The 20,237-nt window shown below is 41.0% G+C and overlaps 1 protein-coding gene across 1 annotated transcript in view; it reads left to right on the forward strand.

The window, feature by feature from the left end:
• Positions 1 to 5,331, forward strand: part of EFHC2 (EF-hand domain containing 2) — a 1,536,365-nt gene extending 1,531,034 nt beyond the window's left edge. Inside the window, exon 15 of the mRNA XM_044072376.1 lies at positions 5,051 to 5,331. Coding sequence (XP_043928311.1) covers positions 5,051 to 5,143 — 93 coding nt within the window. The 3' untranslated portion in view covers positions 5,144 to 5,331. The remainder of the gene's footprint in view (positions 1 to 5,050) is intronic.
• Positions 5,332 to 20,237: the final 14,906 nt, after the last annotated feature.

Raw genomic sequence — 20,237 nt, forward strand, 5'->3', positions numbered from 1 at the left:
GAAGTATGCTCTTGGCAAATGCTGATTCATAATTTTAAGCTTTTATTAACTAAATTATGAATTGGGCACTAAATAATAAGTTTTCATTTAATAGAGGGGAATGTGTTGTTATAAGTATTATTAAATTAAAATTTCATCCCAAACTGAAATGAGTAATGGTATAATCCCTTCAGTTATTAAAGACATGTGAGTTGTTTGTCTTTTCAGCTTTTCCCAGTTAGGGGTCACCACAGCGGAACTCCGGTCCGCTAATGATTGGCAGTAGATTTTTATGGTGCCGAGTTGCCAGCCCGACACCCAACCTTCAGTGAAGGCACGCCCATTCATGCATGTCTTTCGGAGGCCATTCGACTGCGACATGTGGGAGTCTCAGAATAATTATGAAAAGTTAAATTTTAAACAGCTGATATTTAGACATTTTTATGAAGCCCAAATATGAAATTAACACATTGTTGTATGTCTTCCAGTGATTGTTCAGATTAAGACACACTGTTTTGTTCATGCAGCTGTGGTTATGGCTTGAATTTCCTCACTGAGTGTTAGTAACACCAGACATCTGTGTTTCGTACTTATTATTCAGAACATTCATATAGATGCAGAACCTGTTATTGCATTGACTAAGTGAATTAGTGTAAAATGTAAAAATTGTCCCAGTTTTGGGAGTTTTTCCTCCTTGTCATTATTTTTGGTGTTGTCCTGAATGCCTGAGCAAGGAGGTAGAGAGGTATGTCAGCAGCTATCACACTTTGACTACTCTGTTGTACAGGTTGTTTGTCAGGTCCAATGTATAGCATTATTGGCTGGTTGCAGTCCACAGTAATTTACCAGAAAATCAAAAATTTTATGAGGGCCAGGTCAAGAATATGAAACAAAATCAGGGATAGTCAAGCTCTATATGGTATCATTATCATTACAATAGTGCGCACACTGGTACACTAGTACTTTTAAAAATGGTAAAATGAAAAGTACTCTTTTTTAGACTATAGAATATTCTATTGTGTAACCTCTGTGTGAATGAGCTAGCCTTGAGAGGTTTCGTTAAAGGTAGGATGTGGGTTATCGGCTCTGTAAAGGGGACTCACCTTCCGCAAACAAAGTGCAACTTTATAAAATTGTTATATGGAGGGGTGCATCCACAGCAATAGAAAATAAACATTTTTAAATATTACTTTAAATCACTAAAAATGAATAGAATAACGGGTACTGTATCAACATGCATTTTCTGAAAAATAAATTTGAAACTCTAATGTATGCCATTACTGACCAATTATAATCCTCATTGATTTACAAGAAAATTAAAAATTTTATGAGGGGCAGGGCAAAAATATGAGATTGAAATCAGGGATAATTGAGAGCTAGCATTATCATTACAATGATGCACAAACTAGCAGAAAAGTATCTTTACAAATAGTAAAATGAAAAGTAGCAATGGTCAGAGAAACAGTGTTTTGTTAGTGCACTGTTTAAGTGGACATGATTACATTTTCTGTTTCTCATGGAGACATCACACCAAAGGCATGGCTTGCTACTGTGAATCTCAGTGTGTCTTAATCTGAACAATTATTATTTTTTCCAAGGGAGATCCTCTTTTATAATGATTCAGATTTCTAATTCCTTAATTAGATCAATCTTTGAATATAGTACACTCTTCTGGAACCAAGGTAAGCTCTGTCTTAGAGGTAAAATTAAAACAGTTTAGTTGAGAAGGGCCTAAAATTTCAGGAGATGGCTAAACTGATTTAACAGACTACACTAAACATGTTAGGATTATTCTCATTTTACAGATGGGTTGTGAGTGACATTGTTTAAGTCTTTATGGCATACAAGAGCCCATAGTTAAATATAGAAAAGAATAACGTGGAAGCTCCACTCTGAGAATTTATAAAAACAATAAGTAATAATTAAGCTCTTTCATTCAGAACAGAATGGATAAACATCATCAAAATGATAAATTCCTGGAGTAGAGGTTCCAATATGTGATTTGTTTGTATTTAGATTACTTTTCACATGGCCAAAGTTTTTTTTCTTAAAGACCCATATTTATTTGGCTATTTGGTCTGAAAAAGATTAAGCCACTCCTTGAATTTAAGAGGCAATATTATGAAGCTAGTGAAATCTAGGAGTAGAATGACTTGGGATTGACTTGGATGCTGCACAGAATTATGAATCTTTAAAACACAGATGATTTCATGAGAGGAAATGTTTATGCTGTGGATTAAAAGCGAGTATGAAACTCTGCTTCGCATCTGAAACTGCAAATATTCTATTTTTATTCATCATTTTATATATTTTGATATAGTAAAATAAATTCCCAAGTGCTAAGTTTAAAATGCAACTATGAATAGCACAGTGTTTATTTGTAAAGATGATGGTGAATGTTGTCATTGTGTGTTTTATACCTTTTTAAATCACTTGCACAAATAAGTATATATTTTTGGTCACGGTCTACATCTTTGAAAGTTGTTAGCTTGTGGCCAAACCGGCAAGTAGTCTTTTTTCAGAGGTTACTAAAGCCCTTTTTGGATGAAAAACAGCATTGGGGCTGGTTGTATTATTAGTAAAGGGGATACAGAGGGCCCTCGTTTGCAAGTATGGGAGGCTTGCCCAAGGTGAACAACGGTCCCAGTTTTTCCAGGACAGTCCCAGTTTGTAAGTCTCAGGTCCCGGAATCCCATTTTCCTTGGGACACAGAAATATCCCAGTTTAGACTGCTCAGCCTGAATGGTAGCTTGGCTTCCCAGGGTGGCCAGTCCCCCTGCTTTCTCATCCTAAGCAGCTCTGGGGACTTTGCGATTTTTCGGGGATGCCATTGGGTATGGAGTAAGGTCAGATGCCTTCACCCTGGCAGGAGCCTTCCAGGCCCTGCTGTCATCAGTCAGTCACTCCTTCAAGGACTTCCATCATGGGGGGGGGGAGGTTCTGCTTGACCCCACTCACCCACTGACTTCTGTCAGAGCCAAACCCTACGATCGTCCCCTTTGACCTGGCCAAGCGACCTTCCCCAGCCACGGCCCCCCATGTCAGGGGACTCCGCTGCCTGCATGTCTCCTGCAGGCTGCCAAATCGTGCCGGATCTCTCATGCCCTTGGACCCTCTCAGGGGAGCTTCCCTCCAATCCTGTCTGCTCCTCTGGAACTCCCCTCAGTTGCTGAGGGACAGATCCGCTCTCATGAAGGCTTCAGAGTCCCCCTGCTTTCCCATCCAGAGCAGCTCTGGGGACTTTGAGATTTTTCAAGGATGGGGTAAAGTTGGATGCCTTCACCCCAGCAGGAGCTCTCCAGGCCCCTCTGCCATCCAACCTGGCCCTTCCTCAAGGACTTCTGTCATGGGGACCTCTGCCTGACTCCACTCTCCCAGGCAGGAGCTCTCCAGGCCCCACCACTGTCCACCAGTTGCTCACTTAAGGACTTCCATCATGGGGGGGCTGTACCTGACCCCGCTCACCCAGGCAGGAGCTCTCCAGGACTTGCTGCTGTCCACCCTAGCGCTCCCTTAAGGACTTCCATAGTGGGGAGCTCTGCCTGACCCCCCCTCACCCAGGCAGGAGCTCGCCCAGCCCTGCCACTATCTGCCTCTCTCCCCCTTCCAGTCTTCTGTCCCAGAGGGGGCATGGTCGGTACCCCCTCACCCAGGCGAGAGTTGTCCTGTACCATTCACTTTCCATCTCTCTCTCTCCCTTCCAGACTTCCATCAGGACTGACCCCCTCTGGGGTTCCACTTCTACACAGGAGAGAGAGCTCTTTTCCAGGGTTACATAACTCCTAATTGTTGCCAAATCATGCAGTGTCATGCATGCTCTTGGAGCCTCTCAGGGGATCTTCCCAGGCTCATGGAACTCTGCTGGGCCATGAAGCCTCAGACAGTCCCTCATCCAGACTTCCATGACACCGGTTCTCCACTTTGCCTTGCATCTAGGGCTCTCAAACTTGCAAGAGAGATAGCTCTGGGTCCCCTCATCTCTGCACTTTTTGCAGCACACCTCAGTCTCTCACCACCCACGGTTCCAGGTGATGATGAATATGTAGAGCTTCAAGCCTCCTGGCATGTGGCCTCTTACCTCATGGGTGGTGCTATTCACAGAGCGGCATCCCCACAGTGCCTGGTGAAGGATGGGAGGCCAACCTGCCTGCCCCGGTGTGAGATGATATGTCTGCCCTATCTCCACTCCCATGGGGGCTGGGAGAATTGGTATGCATACCTGGCTTCCTGGGGCTGCTCTCAAGTGACCCAGTTTAGGTCCTGTAACAAAATGGTCACCTTGGGCTTGCCCCCAAAGAAAATGCTATGAAAAACTGTTTTTTTAAGATTTGATGGTTTGATGGTTTGACTGAACTCATGATCTTCAAAGAAGCTACTCATGATGAAACAACCTACATCCTATGAAAAGGCATAATACTCTAGTAAAAAACAACTATAGCATAAAAATGAATTAAAGTTCTGTATTTTGATTTCTTCACAGGGAGTTCAAAAACAATATGTAGTGAAACAACACATCTCCCTGAAATATAAATTCTTAAAGCAGTGTTCTTTCTAGAATTTAATACCTAAAACAGCAAGGCGTATTTGGTAATGTTGTTTGGTTAAAGGTGTTTTTAGAAAAATTTGCAAACTGCATGTGCAATCAGTTGTAACATTTGATGTTGACTTTAATTGAAGCTATGTGTTTTGAAGAAAAATAATCCAAGCAGTCTAATCATGTGGCCATGAGAAATCTGTGCCCAAATGCAAAGGGTCTGGATCTGTATTCTCTAATTATATGCAAGCACATATACTTATTTTCTTGTGGCAAAATTCTATTTTGTTACCGACGGACTTCATCCTTGAATAGGACTAAATACCTAATATCAAAAAACTTCACTTTTTGAACCACTGATGCACTGTAATCAAGGTACTTTAATATTGACAGTTAGGCCTACCAAAGGGTCACTCTGTAGCAGAGGCAGTATTACAAGCATAGGTACTATGAACTTACGTAGTTAGAATTTGTACCAATATAAACACTGTAAATTTGAACAGATGTAAATTAACTTTATTTACTTTTCTCTTTTAGCATGAAAAAGAATGGCTTTGTGAGACTACAGCTCATGCTGTCAAGAAAGTCAACTACTCATCTTTTCTAGAAGACATTAGCAAAGTGAAATAATATTGAATAGAATAAAATATATGGTTCTGTGTTACAAAAATGTATAGAGTAGTCCATTAGTACTTAAACTGTTTCGAAATATTTTAACTGGACTGTTTGTTCATTAAAGGTTATTGTATTTCTTTATAAATTTACAGGAAAACGGCAAAGTGCAACATTTCTATTAAAATATATCATCATTTAAACCACTGGTGTACTTTTTCATGTATATTTGTAAATTGAAGGCAAGAAAGACTTTTGCTATATTGCTTTAGTACAATTTTCAAATTGTATTCTCAGTACCCATGGCCCTGTCTAAAATGGGAAGTCCAAGTCAAACATGAAAACATTGCGTATATCAAATATTAAATATTCACTCTTCTTTTGTGTTGGATCAGTAGGCTCTAGATAAATGAGGACAATATTAAATGAATAGGGACATGATTGGAAATTAAAATAATAGTATACTAAGCCAAATATTGCTTATTTCAAGAGTGTGTGTGTGTGTGTGTGTGTGTGTGTGTGTGTGTATGTGTGTGTGTTTGTGTGTGTGTATATATATATATATATATATATATATATATATACATATATATACAAGCATTTTTATCCATATAGATATAAATAGAGAGAGAGAGAGAGGAAAACAGAAAGAGAGATGGATATACGTACATGCATATACACACACACACACACACACACACACACATATATATATATATATATATTTTTATATATATATATATATATATATATATATATATATATATATATATATATATATATATGTCTGCATGTCCTTCCTGTGTTTGCCTGCATTTCCTCCAGATGCTGTGATTTCCTCCCACATTTCAAAGACATGCAGTAGGTGGACTGGACACTCTAAATTGTGTGTGCATCCGAGTATGTAGTATGGAAGAACAGCCTCAGGAGGGCTAACCACTTGGCAGTGTCATCCTTGGCATTAGTTGATTGTCACTGTTGAAAGGCCACCCCAGCCCCTTGTGTAAAAATGGGAAAAGGGGTTATGGATGAATGGATATATACGAGTGTCCCAGCTTATAGTGAATGCTCAGAGGAGCATTAGAAAATCTATCTAAAAAGACTGAATGCACAAAAAATTGAAAACTGAAAAGCATTATTTCTCACAGGAGGCAAGCACTCCTATACCTTCACACCCCCTACTAATTATATATACCAGTGCTGAAATTGCATTACAGCAGAAAAAGGGAAATTCCAAGACTTAGCTGTACCACAGTCTTACACAAACAGCTGCTGGCAGTCAGAAAAACAGCTGAAAAAATGTTCGTTCATACTTATTATACTTATTACGCACACACACACACACACACACACACACACACACACACACACACACACACACACACACACACACACACACACACACACACACACACACACACACACACACACACACACACACATCTATAAATAAAACTAGAAAATTCACCATAGGATAGATACTTGGAGGCTGACACATAGCAGTATAACTACAGAAAGACTATAAGTCTTGAAAACCTTGGGGACTGCAACATTAGAACTAACCATCTACACCAAAATAATCCCTAATTAAGTGATTACACAGATCATCCAAAAGTTTGTAATTTGAAAAAGTGAAAGAGTGATTTGTTTGAGGGGATAAGCCCCCCTACAACCCTGTGCCCTTCACCCTTATATGTACTTGACCCCAAGAGTGTGCAGACAGAAAGAAAGAAAGAAAGGGAACAGTTGATACCTATAACATGCTAAACATTTTATCGTCTCCATGCTTACAAGATGTCAGATTCAGCAAAAACAGCATGCTACATGACTTAGTGTCTGGAACTTGTGATCCCAAGCAGTACTCAATAACTAGGACATTTGGTTAGTGCAACCGAATCAGTTCACAAGTATATGGAATCATATGTTACATTCACACACTTTCTCACTCATATTTCCCTATTCTGTTATGAACATTAGACCTCATTTTGTGTGTGTGTGTGTGTGTGTGTATGCTCATGTACATGATCCTGTGTGTGTGTGTACATGTGCTTATGTGCATAAGTGTCAAAGCAGATCAAGTTAGGAAAATGTTTCACAGAAAGTAATCAGTGAAATCATGCTAGCATCATGGTTCATTTAAAGTTGTTCTTCCATACCTTGGTGACAGGAAAATACTAAGGATGTTCTTCGTTTTCCATTGCTGCAGTCCTTACTATTGGGTATAGTCCGCATCCAGTCGGCCCGAATACCAGAGTATAAGGCTGACGTCGGTCAGGGCGCATTAGACTGACGTCAGTACGTCAGGGTACTAATGCGCATGACCGGCGTCATATCCTCAGTCTTTTTTGCCGCGTGGTCCGATGCAGAAGCAGTTTTGCGAGTGCAGGTTGGCGTTCTGAAATATTTCCGAAACCGGAGTTTCAGACCGAATCAGAGTTGGCTAAGTACCCGTTGGGGAACATTTTGGTTTTTCTTGCCTCAGTATTTAACCGGATGTCAGAAAAAGTGAATAACTGTATTTCTTGTGGGAAACAAATACCTCATAGGGATTACCATACATTGTGTATACCTTGTTTAGGGCCTGAGCACGACGTTGTTGGTTGCCGCTCTTGTGCTAGGTTTAACAAACGCACTATTAAGAGGAGGTTAGACTGTGCCAGATTAGTGTTTGGGAAGCGTTGCAATTATAAAATGCCGTCGGATGCTCCGACGCCCGCTTCGTCCAAGAAGCGCAAGGACAAAACAGCGAAGCCTAGGGTTGATGAACCGGCAGTCCCGGACGTCGGTTCTTTAGGAGGCTCAGTGGAGCCTGAGGTTTTGCCAGGAGTTTCTATGGAGTCTCAGGCAGAAACTTTACTGTTACAGGATGTACCCTCTCAGGAGGCAGGCCAGGCTGAGGGGGCTTCTCAGGTAACTATTCTTCCCTCTCTTCCCAAAGTAGTTAGAGCCTCTCCTTCTGTTGCCAAAACTTCTTTTAGAGGTAGGCCAAGTTCAGCTTCAGTAGGGGCTTCTCCTAGCATTTCGGGTTCTGTACCTAAGAAACATATGCTTAAAATGGCAGAAGATTTGATTACTATGATTAGAGGTTCTATGGGCCCTCCTGATAAGAGGCCTAGGGTGGAACCAGAGTTTGACAGTTTTGAACAGGGTTCAGGGGCTTCTGAGTCTTCTGCGGAAGATTTGCAGGAGTATCCTCATTATTCTGATTCTGATGTGGATGATGCCACTCCTTCGGCTTCTCCTCCTGAGGATTTTTCATTTTCAGAGACTCTGCATTCCATGAGGGAGCACTTTAAATGGGAAGGCCAGGATTACTCTGATTCCAGGAAGAGGCTTAGGGAATTCTTGTTTTTACCCCAGCATAGGCCCTTAGCTATACCTCCTGTGTTAAATGTGGTGGAAGATGTTTTTGCTGAGGCTTCCCTGAACCCTGATTCTTTGCCTCCTGCTCCTGTTAAACCTGATAGGTACTATAGGGTGCCCGAAGCTCATAAGTATTTGTTTAAGAGTCCTAGGGCGGACCCAGAAACTGTTTCTCAGGGGCCTAAAGGTGTTAAGGCCTCTGTGGTTAAAAATCCTGTTCCCACTGACAAAGAGGCAAGGGCGTTGGATAGGTGGGGTAAGAAAGTGTATACTTCTTCCACTCTAGCCATGAGAGCATTGAATTGTCAGTTTCACATGCTGAAATATCAAAATTATCTCCTTTCACAATTGAAATCTAAGGTGGATGCTTTGGCGGAAGGTATTGATTGTAAAGAATTGCTGGATTTAGTTTATGTGTCTGAACAAGTGGGCAAGCATTCTTTGCAATGTGGTTTTGATGCTGTGCAGGCCTCCTCGAGGGTGGCTGCCACTAGTTCTGTTCTTCGCAGGCATGCCTGGTTGAGGGATCAAAATTTGGCTGAGCATGTTAAGACAAGGATTTTGGATGCTCCTTTACAGTCTGATGTGTTGTTTGGTTCACCTGTGGAAGCAGTTTTAAAGAAAATGGAGGACAAAGCTAAGTCTATGCAAACTGTTAAAGATTTTTGCAGGTACAGCCACCGAAGTTTAGTAGAAATTGGCCTGCTAAGGGGTGGACATATCCTGCTTATGATTCCCAGTCTAGGGGTAGGTCTAGACGTGGTAGGGGCAGGGCTCAAGGTTCTTTTAGGCCTAGAACAGGGGTTCACCTGCTCAGACTTCTGGTGAGGGCAGGGGTCAGTCCTTTCGTAAACAGACCCAATGACCTGCCTTTTCAGCTGCCAGTAGATTCTCGCCTGGCAGCTCCTTTGGGAGGACGACTGTCTCTTTTCAAAGAAAATTGGGATTTAATTACTCAAGACAGATGGGTGTTGGACATCATTCACCACGGTTACAGATTTTATTTCCATACAATGCCCCCTTTCAAAGGCATGCCAGACGTTCCTCCTCCACAAAGAAGAGAGGCTCACAAGCAAGTTTCTCAGTTACTCCAAATGGGGGCCATTCAGCCAGTCCCTGTATCAGAAAGGGGCCTAGGATTTTATTCTCGCATGTTCCTAGTACCAAAGAAGGGGAACACGTGGAGACCGATTTTGGATTTATCTCTCCTCAACACTTATCTGGACATTCCCAAGTTCAAGATGTTGGCGTTACAACAGCTTTTACCCCTGCTGGGCAAAGATCACTGGATGGTAACTTTAGATCTCAAGGAAGCTTACCTTCATGTGCCTATCAGGCTAAGTTGCAGGAAGTATCTGCGGTTTCGAGCTGGAGATTCTCATTATCAGTTCTCTGCATTGCCCTTTGGCTTATCTACTGCGCCCAGAGTATTCACAAAGGTTCTGGCTCCAGTGATAGCTTACTTCAGGCTACTAGGAATTCAAATCTATCCTTATTTAGACGACTGCCTGATTCTGGCTCAAGACAAGGAAGACCTTCTACAGCATCTGGAATATGTTATAGCAGTGCTAAGATGCCTAGGGTATTCTGTGAACGAAATAAAGTCCAGTCTAGTACCCTCTCAAGACATGTGCTTTCTGGGTGTGAGACTGAATACAGCAGCCCAGATGGCCTTTTTAACCCCGGACAAACAAAAGAGTCTATCACTTTACTTCCATCAACTATCTCATCAGTCCGTGCTGACTGCAAAGACAGTCCTTCAAGCATTAGGGTTCATGGCATCTTGTATTCTGGTGCTTCCCAATGCCAAACTGCATATGAGGAAGTTACAATGGTATCTCAAAATGTATGGACACAGCACTGCCAGGATTTAGACACTGTCATTCAAATAATACCTTGCCTTCAAAGAGAATTTTTGTGGTGGGCTCAGGAATGTCACCTAAACAAGGGACTCTCTGTGACCCGGCCAGAGGCGAGTCAGATTTTAACGACAGATGCCTCGGATTTTGCTTGGGGAGCTCATCTAAATGGAAAGTGGATACAAGACAAGTGGCCTGCCAGACTACAGCATCTACATATCAACATGAAGGAGATGTTAGCAGTCCAGTTCGCATTACTGGCTTTCAAGGAGTTACTTCTTCCAGGGCAGGTGTTGATTCTAACAGACAACACAACTGTCATGTGGTACATCAACAAACAAGGGGAACGCATTCTTATCCTCTATGCAGGCAAGCAATGATTTTATGGGAGACTGCGCCACGCCTGCACCTAACTCTTCAGGCAAGGTTTCTGCCAGGAGCACAGAACTCCTTAGCAGATGTGTTAAGCAGACAAATCATGGATCCCCACGAGTGGAAACTGGATCTTCATGTATTTCAGAAATTGACAGTGTCATGGGGAACTCCAGACATAGATCTGTTCGCTTCTCCACTAAACCACCAGCTGCCACAGTTTTGCACCAAGGGTTTCATCACACAGCTTGGAAAGTGGATGCTCTGTCTTTCAGTTGGACAAACCTTCATGTGTATGCCTTTCCACCTCTGCCTCTTCTTCCAAAGGTACTGTTAAAGGTCAGACAGGACAGGCCAAGGATGATTTTGATAGCTCCAGATTGGCCTCGGCAACACTGGTACCCACTACTACGGAGTCTGGTAAAGAAGCCTCCATGGCCTTTACCTTTGATTCCACATCTGTTATCCCAGCAGGACGGTCATCTGCTCAATGTCAAGCTTCACTCTCTTCATCTGACAGCCTGGCATATTCTGTGTTGAAACACAGCAGGTCTCAACTTCCTCAACAAGTTTTAAATGTGATTATGGAAGCTAGAAGACCTAGTACAAGGAAAGTGTACGCAGAAAAATGGAAGAGATTTTTATTTTGGAGTAAAGCAAAGAATTTGGAGATTTCTGAGCCTAATTTGAGTGTGGCTCTTCAATATCTTACTGAGTTACTGGACAAGGGTCTGTCCTTCTCTTCCATTAAGATTCATGCTGCAGCAATCTCAGCTCACTATGATTGTGACCCACCATTGTTTTCGCATCCTTTGTTCAAGCAGTTTCTTAGAGGGGCAAAGAATATCAGACCCCCACGTAAAGCTCCTACTCCTGCTTGGGATCTCAATTTTGTGTTGGAAAAACTTACTCTACAACCTTTTGAGCCTGCGGCTACTGCTGAATTGAAATATTTGTCATGGAAGACTGCTTTTTTGTTGGCTATTACTTCTGCGAGAAGGGTGTCTGAGTTGCAGGCCCTTATGGCAGTCGAGCCCTTTTGATTTTCCATAAGGATAGGGTATCATTACGTACTAATCCTTCCTTTATGCCTAAGGTGGTTTCTAGTGTGGCTTTAAACCAAACTATTCATTTGCCTACTTTTTATGCAGACCCCCAAAATAAAGGGGAAAAGATTTTGCATACTTTAGATGTACACAGGCAATTGCGTTATTACTTAAGCAGGACTAAGGATTTTAGGCAGTCTCAGCAGTTGTTTGTTTCTTTTGCTTTGAGTTCGCAGGGCAAGCCTGTGTCAAAACAAACTATTTCTAGGTGGATTGGCTTTTGCATTGCATTTTGTTATTCCCATCATGGCAAGGAGATTCCAGCTGGGATTAGGCCTCATTCCACTAGGGCTACTGCCACTTCAACAGCATTTCTACCGGGGGTGGCAACTAAGGATATTTTGGAAGCAGCTACTTGGAGTTCAGTGCATACTTTCTCTAAGCATTATCACCTTCCTATCTACTCTAAGTCTAGGGCTGGTTTTGCCACAGCTGTTTTGCGAGGCATGTTGTCAGCTCCTGCTTCTTTATGATTTGCCAGCCTCCCTTACCTCTGCTTTGGGATTCTACCCAATAGTAAGGACTGCAGCAATGGAAAACGAAGAACATAGTACAGTTTTGTACCTACCATAAATGTAGATGTTCGAGGATTCCATTGCTGCAGTCCAATTTACCCTCCCTCCTTCCCCTCTGTGTTTAGGGGTGGTTGTGTAGGTGAGTTTACATGCTTATATTTTTGTATATATTGTTCTTGTTTTGGTGCAGGTATTTTGGGCCTTGTCTTTTTAGGGTCTTCTGACATCTGGGGCAAGAAAAGACTGAGGATATGACGCCGGTCATGCGCATTAGTACCCTGACGTACTGACGTCAGTCTAATGCGCCCTGACCGACGTCAGCCTTATACTCTGGTATTCGGGCCGACTGGATGCGGACTATACCCAATAGTAAGGACTGCAGCAATGGAATCCTCGAACATCTACATTTATGGTAGGTACAAAACTGTACTTTTTCCCTGGAAAATTGTTTTCCTTAATCACTATCTGTCAACTTCAGTCATTTGTTAATTTAGTTAGCAACATTGCAGGAGAGGAGGGTGCAGATTTGTCATTGTAAAAAACTTTGAGCACAGTGTCTGTTTTAGTGAACTATGTTACTTGCCTTTTTAGCTCCATTGTACATGTTATTTCACTATATTGTCTCTAACCTGCTGATATTAATCTCTACAGTATCTACAATGCTAAATAGCTAAAGATGCTTGATTAACTTTTGGCTCCAAGCGTTCCCAACAAATGTTCTTCAGGGAGGTTCACTTAAACTAAATTATAACATTTGGATTATATCCCATCCATTAGATTCTCATTTCAGCAGTGATTTCAGTCAGCAGTCACTTTCTTCATGTAAACTCATGCTGGCTGTACCCCATCTTTCCTGAAACATAGGTCAGTACATATGACCTTATTTAGCTAGCATTGCTAGAATCTTTCTCCACTTTTGATAATTAATCTTAGTGCTTTACATCCCATAAGACAGCTACAATAATTCCTTCAGAGATTTTATAATACTTTTATAAAGTGTAAACCTGAGATCTGATGGTGTCAGTTTTCATTCTGTCCTCAACTGTTGGGTTTGGATCCGATCCTCAGATCCAGCTCCATCGTTACTTTAGCTTGTGGCCACAAAAAGCTCTCACATTCCTACCTTACCCATAATACACCAACCCCTAACATCCTCAGATTTTGTTTGCTGTTTTCGCAAATAGACATGGTCATCTTGAGCTCTCGAGCGATTATTTAAAAGAATGATGTGTTTTGATATTATCTTTTTCAAATCTTATTAGTGGTTAATCCTCCCTTTCATTATACTAAGTCTTCTGTCCTTTGGCTTTTCCTAGTTAGGGGTCGCCACAGTGGAACTCTGGTCCGCTAATGATTAGCAATTAATTTTTACGGAGTAGAGTTGCCAGCCCGGTGCCCAGTCTTCATGGAAAGCACACCCACTCATGCACGGCCCTACCTGTATGTCTTTTAAAGTGAATTCGACCATGGGGAGGACATTTTACTAAGTGTAGTTCATTATTACCATAGTTGGCATTGTTCTATTTGGGTCTATATTACGTTATCGAATAGTAACATAGTCGAAAACGTAATAGTCGACCTGTAAATGTTGAAGTGCTAAAACTTCAAACAGTTAATAATAAGAAAAAAAAAACCTACCCAAACAAACCATTTAAACACTGTAAGCAGGGGGCAAGCCACCCTTACACCCCCCACATCGGGGCTGTGCCCCCCACACCCCCCGCTACTTAAATATACCAACTCTGAGATCGCACTACAGTGCAGACAATGGAAAACTTCCAATTCTGCACTGTATGGAGATGTCCGTTGAAATGTTCGAGGTTCTAGCACTTCGACATTTACGGGTCGACTATTATGTTTTCGATTACATTAGTATTCGATAATGTAATATAGACCCATTCTTTTTCTATTTTCCTTCTTTTTACACTTTCTGAGTAATTCTTGATAGAATTGTTGTTATCTTTCTCTCTATCTCTTTCTTACCTTTAAAAAAAGTAATTTTCTTTCTTTTATATGATATATTTTTATTGTGGCAAGAATGTCAGAAAAAGGCCCTTCAGGTTTTAAGAAGTGCCAAAAGTGCAGACACAAGTTGCCTTTGTCCAATGCTCACACTTTATGTGTGTATTGTTTGGGCCCTGACCAACTTTCAAGTTGATCGTTCCATTTGCAAGAACTTTATTCCACGTGCAGTTATGGACAGGAAGAATAAACATATTTTGAATGGGTTACTTCCTACAGCTTTCTCAGAAACTATTGCTGGGGCTCAGTCCCCCAAACCAAAATCAAAGGAGCCTTCCACTAAGTCTCCTAAACCTTTTGGATCCTCAACTCCATCTTCCTTGGAGCAGTCAAAAAAGAAACATAAATTGGATCCAAAGGCTGCTGCTATCTGACCTCTGTCAGATATTACAAAATCCCTTGGATCCAAGCACTTCAGATACAAGACTCTTACCTAGAACCAGATGCTCACCAAGTTTGGATCTGGTACCTTCCAGAGTACCTTCCCCTTTTTGGAACAACGGCACTATAAGTCCCCACCCCTAGCTTCCTCTTGTTCTTCCAGATGTTTGACCAAAGCTGATGTGGACAGAATAATAAGGAGATTCCTCTCAGCACAAATACAGATGGGAAGTTCTCCAGGCTCCTACCCCTTAATGACAGGAAGCCCATCCCTCTACCACTCTTCTGATTTAAGCTTCTTCTCTGATCTGACCAATTATTTTGGAGCCCCTGGATCTCAACCTTCCTGGTTCATCTGGTTTAGATCTGAAGATATTTTTATCTTCAGATCTGAAGCTGTCTCTGAGTATACTGTTTCTGATGTTTTTAGGGCCAGATGAGTCTTGGAGCACAAGTGCCCCTGTCAGGTCTGAGGCATTGAAGTCGACTCCAAAGTTTTTGGAACCATTTCTGCCCCTCAGAGCTTCAGCATTGGACAGCTCCGACTTCTGCCTTGGGTAGATTGCCTTTGGGGCAGAGGGAACCAATGAGACAGAAGCTTGGCTTCTCGGCTCCATTGTCTTCCTTCTCCCCAGAGCATTCTGCCTTTGAGGTAGTGAAGAAAGTGTTCTGTGCTCTGTGAGGATGGATGGATCCTACCCCCTCTGATCTTCTCTCTGGATCCCAGATGTCTCTATATCTTGAGCCACATCATTCTATGCCACAGGAATAGCTAGCTCAAAGTCTCCAGGTCACTCAGCAGGGTTTTACAATCTCTTCTGATACTTCACCAGAGCATCCCACTGAGGAAGACCCTAGGAAGAGAAAGTGCAAGAGGAAGCACTTGGACTCCCCTCAGGAGTCAGTCACCAAGGATACTGATTTCGATGAAGGAGAAGGGTCTTCAAGATTACCACCTGAAGATGTCTCATTTTGAGACATTCTTGAGATCCTTAAGCAGAGACGTGGTTGGTACTCCAACATCCCTTCATCAGAGGAATCCGTATTCCTGGAGGCCTTTGGAGCTAGTCTGTCTACCTCCTGGGTTACTCTGCCCACTGATGAGCTCATTGACTTGATCTCTAGGTGGGCATGGAAGAAGACTGACTCAGTTGAACCAGTCCCAAAAAGACCAGATCAGATTCTGGCTCCACCTCTAGATAAGGAATTCTGGATCAAGGGAGTGCCCATAGATGCTATGGTCATGGCAGCAGCCACAAAGAAGGAACTTGCTGAGCAAAGTTCCTCTTTCCATCTCCCTAACAGGGAGTCTAGGACTTTGGACAGAGTTGGGAAGCATATGTATGCTTCAGTAACCCTTGCCCTTATGTCACTGAACTACCTGACACACTTTACGAGACTGCAAAGGAACTTGGTAAAGGAACTGTCAAAATCCCTTTCTGGAACCACTGCTGCTGAGACTCAGAATTCTGGGGCCTCTCAGGTGGCTATCCTACAGTCTATTTCTAATTCATACATGAGGCTTATCTCGCATGCAGCTGAAGGTGCTTCATTGGTGGTGGGTTCAGACATTTCCTTTAGGAGGCATGCCTGGATGTGCTTCTGTGATTTTGCGGAGCCCTTCAAGTCCTGATTTGTCAGTGTTCCCTTTAACGGCAGTTCATTGTTTGGCCCTAAAGATAAAGATACACTCTGCAAATGTGAAAAAGATGAAAAGACCTTCTCTGCAGTGGGCATATGTTTTTCGACCCTGCAAAGATCCTTCTCTAGGAATCAATGAGGAGGTTGATGTGTGTAGTTCAAAAAGTCCCAGGGTCCTTTCCAAGATCTATGTGGAGATAGTTCTCACAGAGGAAGAGGTGGGGAACTCAAATGGATGATGATGCCCACATGATAGAGGAGGCTCATACAACCAGAGGTCCAGAAATTCCTTTACCAATAGACCCTGCCACCGCTCATGAGAGGAGGCCCAATTGTTCATCTCTGGAGGCTGTTGGGGGTCATTTATCCCTGTACCAGAGAGCCTGGCTGGATATTGTAAAAGATACATGGGTGCAGGCAATTATTTCCAGAGGTTGTGTAATTCCCTTTTCCCTACCACCTCTACCTCTATACAAACTTCCCTGTGTTCCACACAGTAAATCCAATAAAAACAGAATTAGTGTGGTGATAAGTCTGGTACTAATAAAATAGCTGAGTTATCCAACAAGAAAAAAGTAACCAGAACCATGAAAAGGTGAAATAAACATAGTTTAATAAAAATCTAAAAACAGTAGTTCTAAAATGCAAGTGCAAAGAAACTTTCATACTAAGACTTCATTAGGCAAATAACAATGGTAGTTGTTACAACACAATTATATTAGTAATGAAACAGTAATATGATAGAGTAGCAATTAATGGACTCTGCAATGGTTCCACTTAAAATTAAGAAAAGGTCATCAACAAAACATTTATACAGTTGAAACGTATCCCTATAAGGATTAGCATCATGCAGAATATTAGCCCTCTCCCACTGAAAGATAACAATATTGGCATAGGTGTTAGCGATGGGAGTACCCATCGCTACACCTCCAGCTTGTTTAAAAAGTTGGCTCTGAAATAGAAAAACAGTATTAGTCAAAAATATACTCAACAGATCAGAAATAATGCTTATTTTAACTTGTGTATAATTAGAAAATTCATGAAGAAAATTCCTAATGAATTCAATGACTGTATCATTGGGGATGACTGTAAAAAGTGAGTCCAGATCCAAAGTTACAAAATAGAAGTCTCTTAGCATGTTCATAGTTGACCAGTCTGAGAGATGAGTTATAAAATTAGCTGTATCCTTTATAATCGTACCAGTCTATGACAGAAACTTTTTCAACTGGACGTCTGATATTTAGATATTGGCTCTGCTACCCATCCCCCTGCTGAAATGACAGGTCTTTCTGGGTGGAGTTGTGGTTGATTTGTGCATTTTTGGTATACCATATATATATATATATATATATATGGAAGGAGGAAGAATGAAAAAGGACAGCAGAGACAGAAAGTTATGGTAAGTACATAACTTTTTTTTTTTGAGCTGGGTACCATCCAGTTTGCATACTTTTAGCTATTGTAGTTTATAAGCATGTGTTTCCTTTAATGCCCTCATATAGAAAATCAATTAACATGGAGTTAGATTTTTAACAATAAGATAAATAGAACGTGGCTTTACCCACTTGAAGACCATAATTTCAATTTTATTTTTACATTTCCTGCTATTATTTTTTCTTGAAGAAGTTCTATGATGTCTACTATTCAGGGCGATAAGGAAATGGTTGTGAGGATTTATTAACAAATTTTATTTCTGATAGGGAGCAGTAGCCATTCAAAGAATAATAAATTAATCAGTTCCACCTTTATTGAGAAGGGTGCTAATTTTCAAAGATTCCTAAAATAGGGATATGAAGTCAGTTTCAAAATATCAAACATTTTCTACACCAACCTATGAGCTGTGTAAGAAAAGCACACATTAGCAGCTCCTTATTTGGTGCTGTACAGATATCTTCGAAGTTCTGCCATTTCTCTGGATTTCACTGGTGAAATTTGGAACCCTATTTTATTGCAACTTACTTTCCCTGTAGGACCTTTGCAAATGTCTTTTTCATTATAGTTGAAAAAGAGGTATTATAAAAGCAGGGACCTATATCAATATCTTCACTAGACCTACATCAATTTTTGGACTGATCACAGAGACAAGAACCTTACCTGCAAGGGCTCAAGATTTGAAAGTGAAGAAGTTAAAATATATTTTCATTTGGTGTCCTTAGAAAACAAGAGCTTTTCTTTGTGAATTGGAAACAATTTCTTTCTTATTAACATGCATGCAAGAAGATTTCAGTCAGTAAACATTAAATGTTAGGAGTATTTTTTTCATAGTGGTTATATATGAAACTCCTTTCTCCTGGATAGACATAGAATGGTTATGAGACTGAATTACCATGTGGAAAATACAGGCTCGATAAGTACTTTTCTGTTATTAGAAAGGTGCAACAAGCTTTCCCACCCATCTCCAGTATTAAACTCTATTCTCATACTAGAACTTCAGCAGTGGATGGTCAGCAGTCATTGCAGAAGAGCAGTGGGAAGCTAGTAAATTCTTGTTCAGACTTGTTTTTCTTTTCTTTTTTCTTTCAGTGATATGTATGTTATACCTTTCAAAGATGTAAAACACTTAATGCTGCAACACTTTTTTTCTGTCTGATTTTTGTACTACATGGAAGCAGATAAAGCACCATGCACTAGAAAGAATTGTTATTGGGTGTCTCTTTTTTTTAAGAAAATGTTTTATTTAACATATTTAAAATATATACACAGAGACGAAGGAATTCAACATCACGTATTGTTATACAATGATAGGAAAATTTCAAAGTTATCCCAACCATTAAACATCTTAGTATGACTTATACATCTTATTCTGATCATTATGTTTTCAGTTTTATATAGTATTGCTGTTAAATTTAAAAAAAACTGAGTTTGATTTCCATTTATTTGTAATAACTTCTCTAGCAACTGCCAAGAGAGCCCAAAACATGTTTCGCTCTTTGGATTTTACAGATACAAAAAGTGGAGCATTCATTGGTATTACTGATCTAGTTAAAGAATAATTATCAGACCATAACCCTTAAAACATACTTATATGTTCCCAAATAGTTAGTTAGTTAATTTTGACATTTGTTAACCGGGGTATATCCGACTGGGCAAGTGCCCATTTTTAGCGGAGGCCCAGGGAGAAAAGCTCCATACAGAAAAACACTAAATACAGAAAGAAAAGTAAATAAAGAAATAAAATAATAAAATACTACAGAACAAACATTGTAAAAGGTGGTACATAGGAGGAATAAGAAGGACATAAAACATTAGGCTGATATTAGCCCATGGAACTGGGGAAGGTGCAAACATAAATGCGCATGTAGATAGTAGAGACAGGAGAATGTTATAGTATCCCACTAGTATGCTACTAGATGAAGGGATGAAAGTGATAGGCAGGTGACGTGAAGTGAAGCAGGAGTGGAGGAGTAAGGTGGGGTATAAGGAAGTTAAGAGATGGAGGTGTAAGAGGGAGAAAAAAGAAGGTGAAGTGTTAGGGAACAGTAAGTGAGGGGTGAGGAGGTGGGTAGAAAGAGTTAGGTTGGATTTTCACTAACTATAAATTTGTATCCAATCAGCTTTTACATCTTTACTACATTTTTACTACATCTCCAACAAACTGAAGAAGTAATGTTATTAAGGTTAGAAATTTTACAGGGAGTAACAAACAATGTTAAGTTGTCAATCTCGCCTTCATTCTTGCTGGATGGGTTTGGAGCCGATCCTCGGCTCCGACTCGACCAATACTAAAGCTCGAGAGCTAATTCCACCGGCTCGAGGCTCCCCTATATCCCACAATGCTAGGTGGTAACTACTCAGATCTCGTTTGCCGCTTAGCTGACGAGGTGCTTCTTCTACCGGCTCTGGCAGGTTAGTA

The sequence above is a fragment of the Protopterus annectens genome, chromosome 5.part0, assembly GCF_019279795.1.
Source record: "Protopterus annectens isolate FY-2018-M chromosome 5.part0, PAN1.0, whole genome shotgun sequence".
NCBI lineage: Eukaryota > Metazoa > Chordata > Ceratodontiformes > Protopteridae > Protopterus > Protopterus annectens.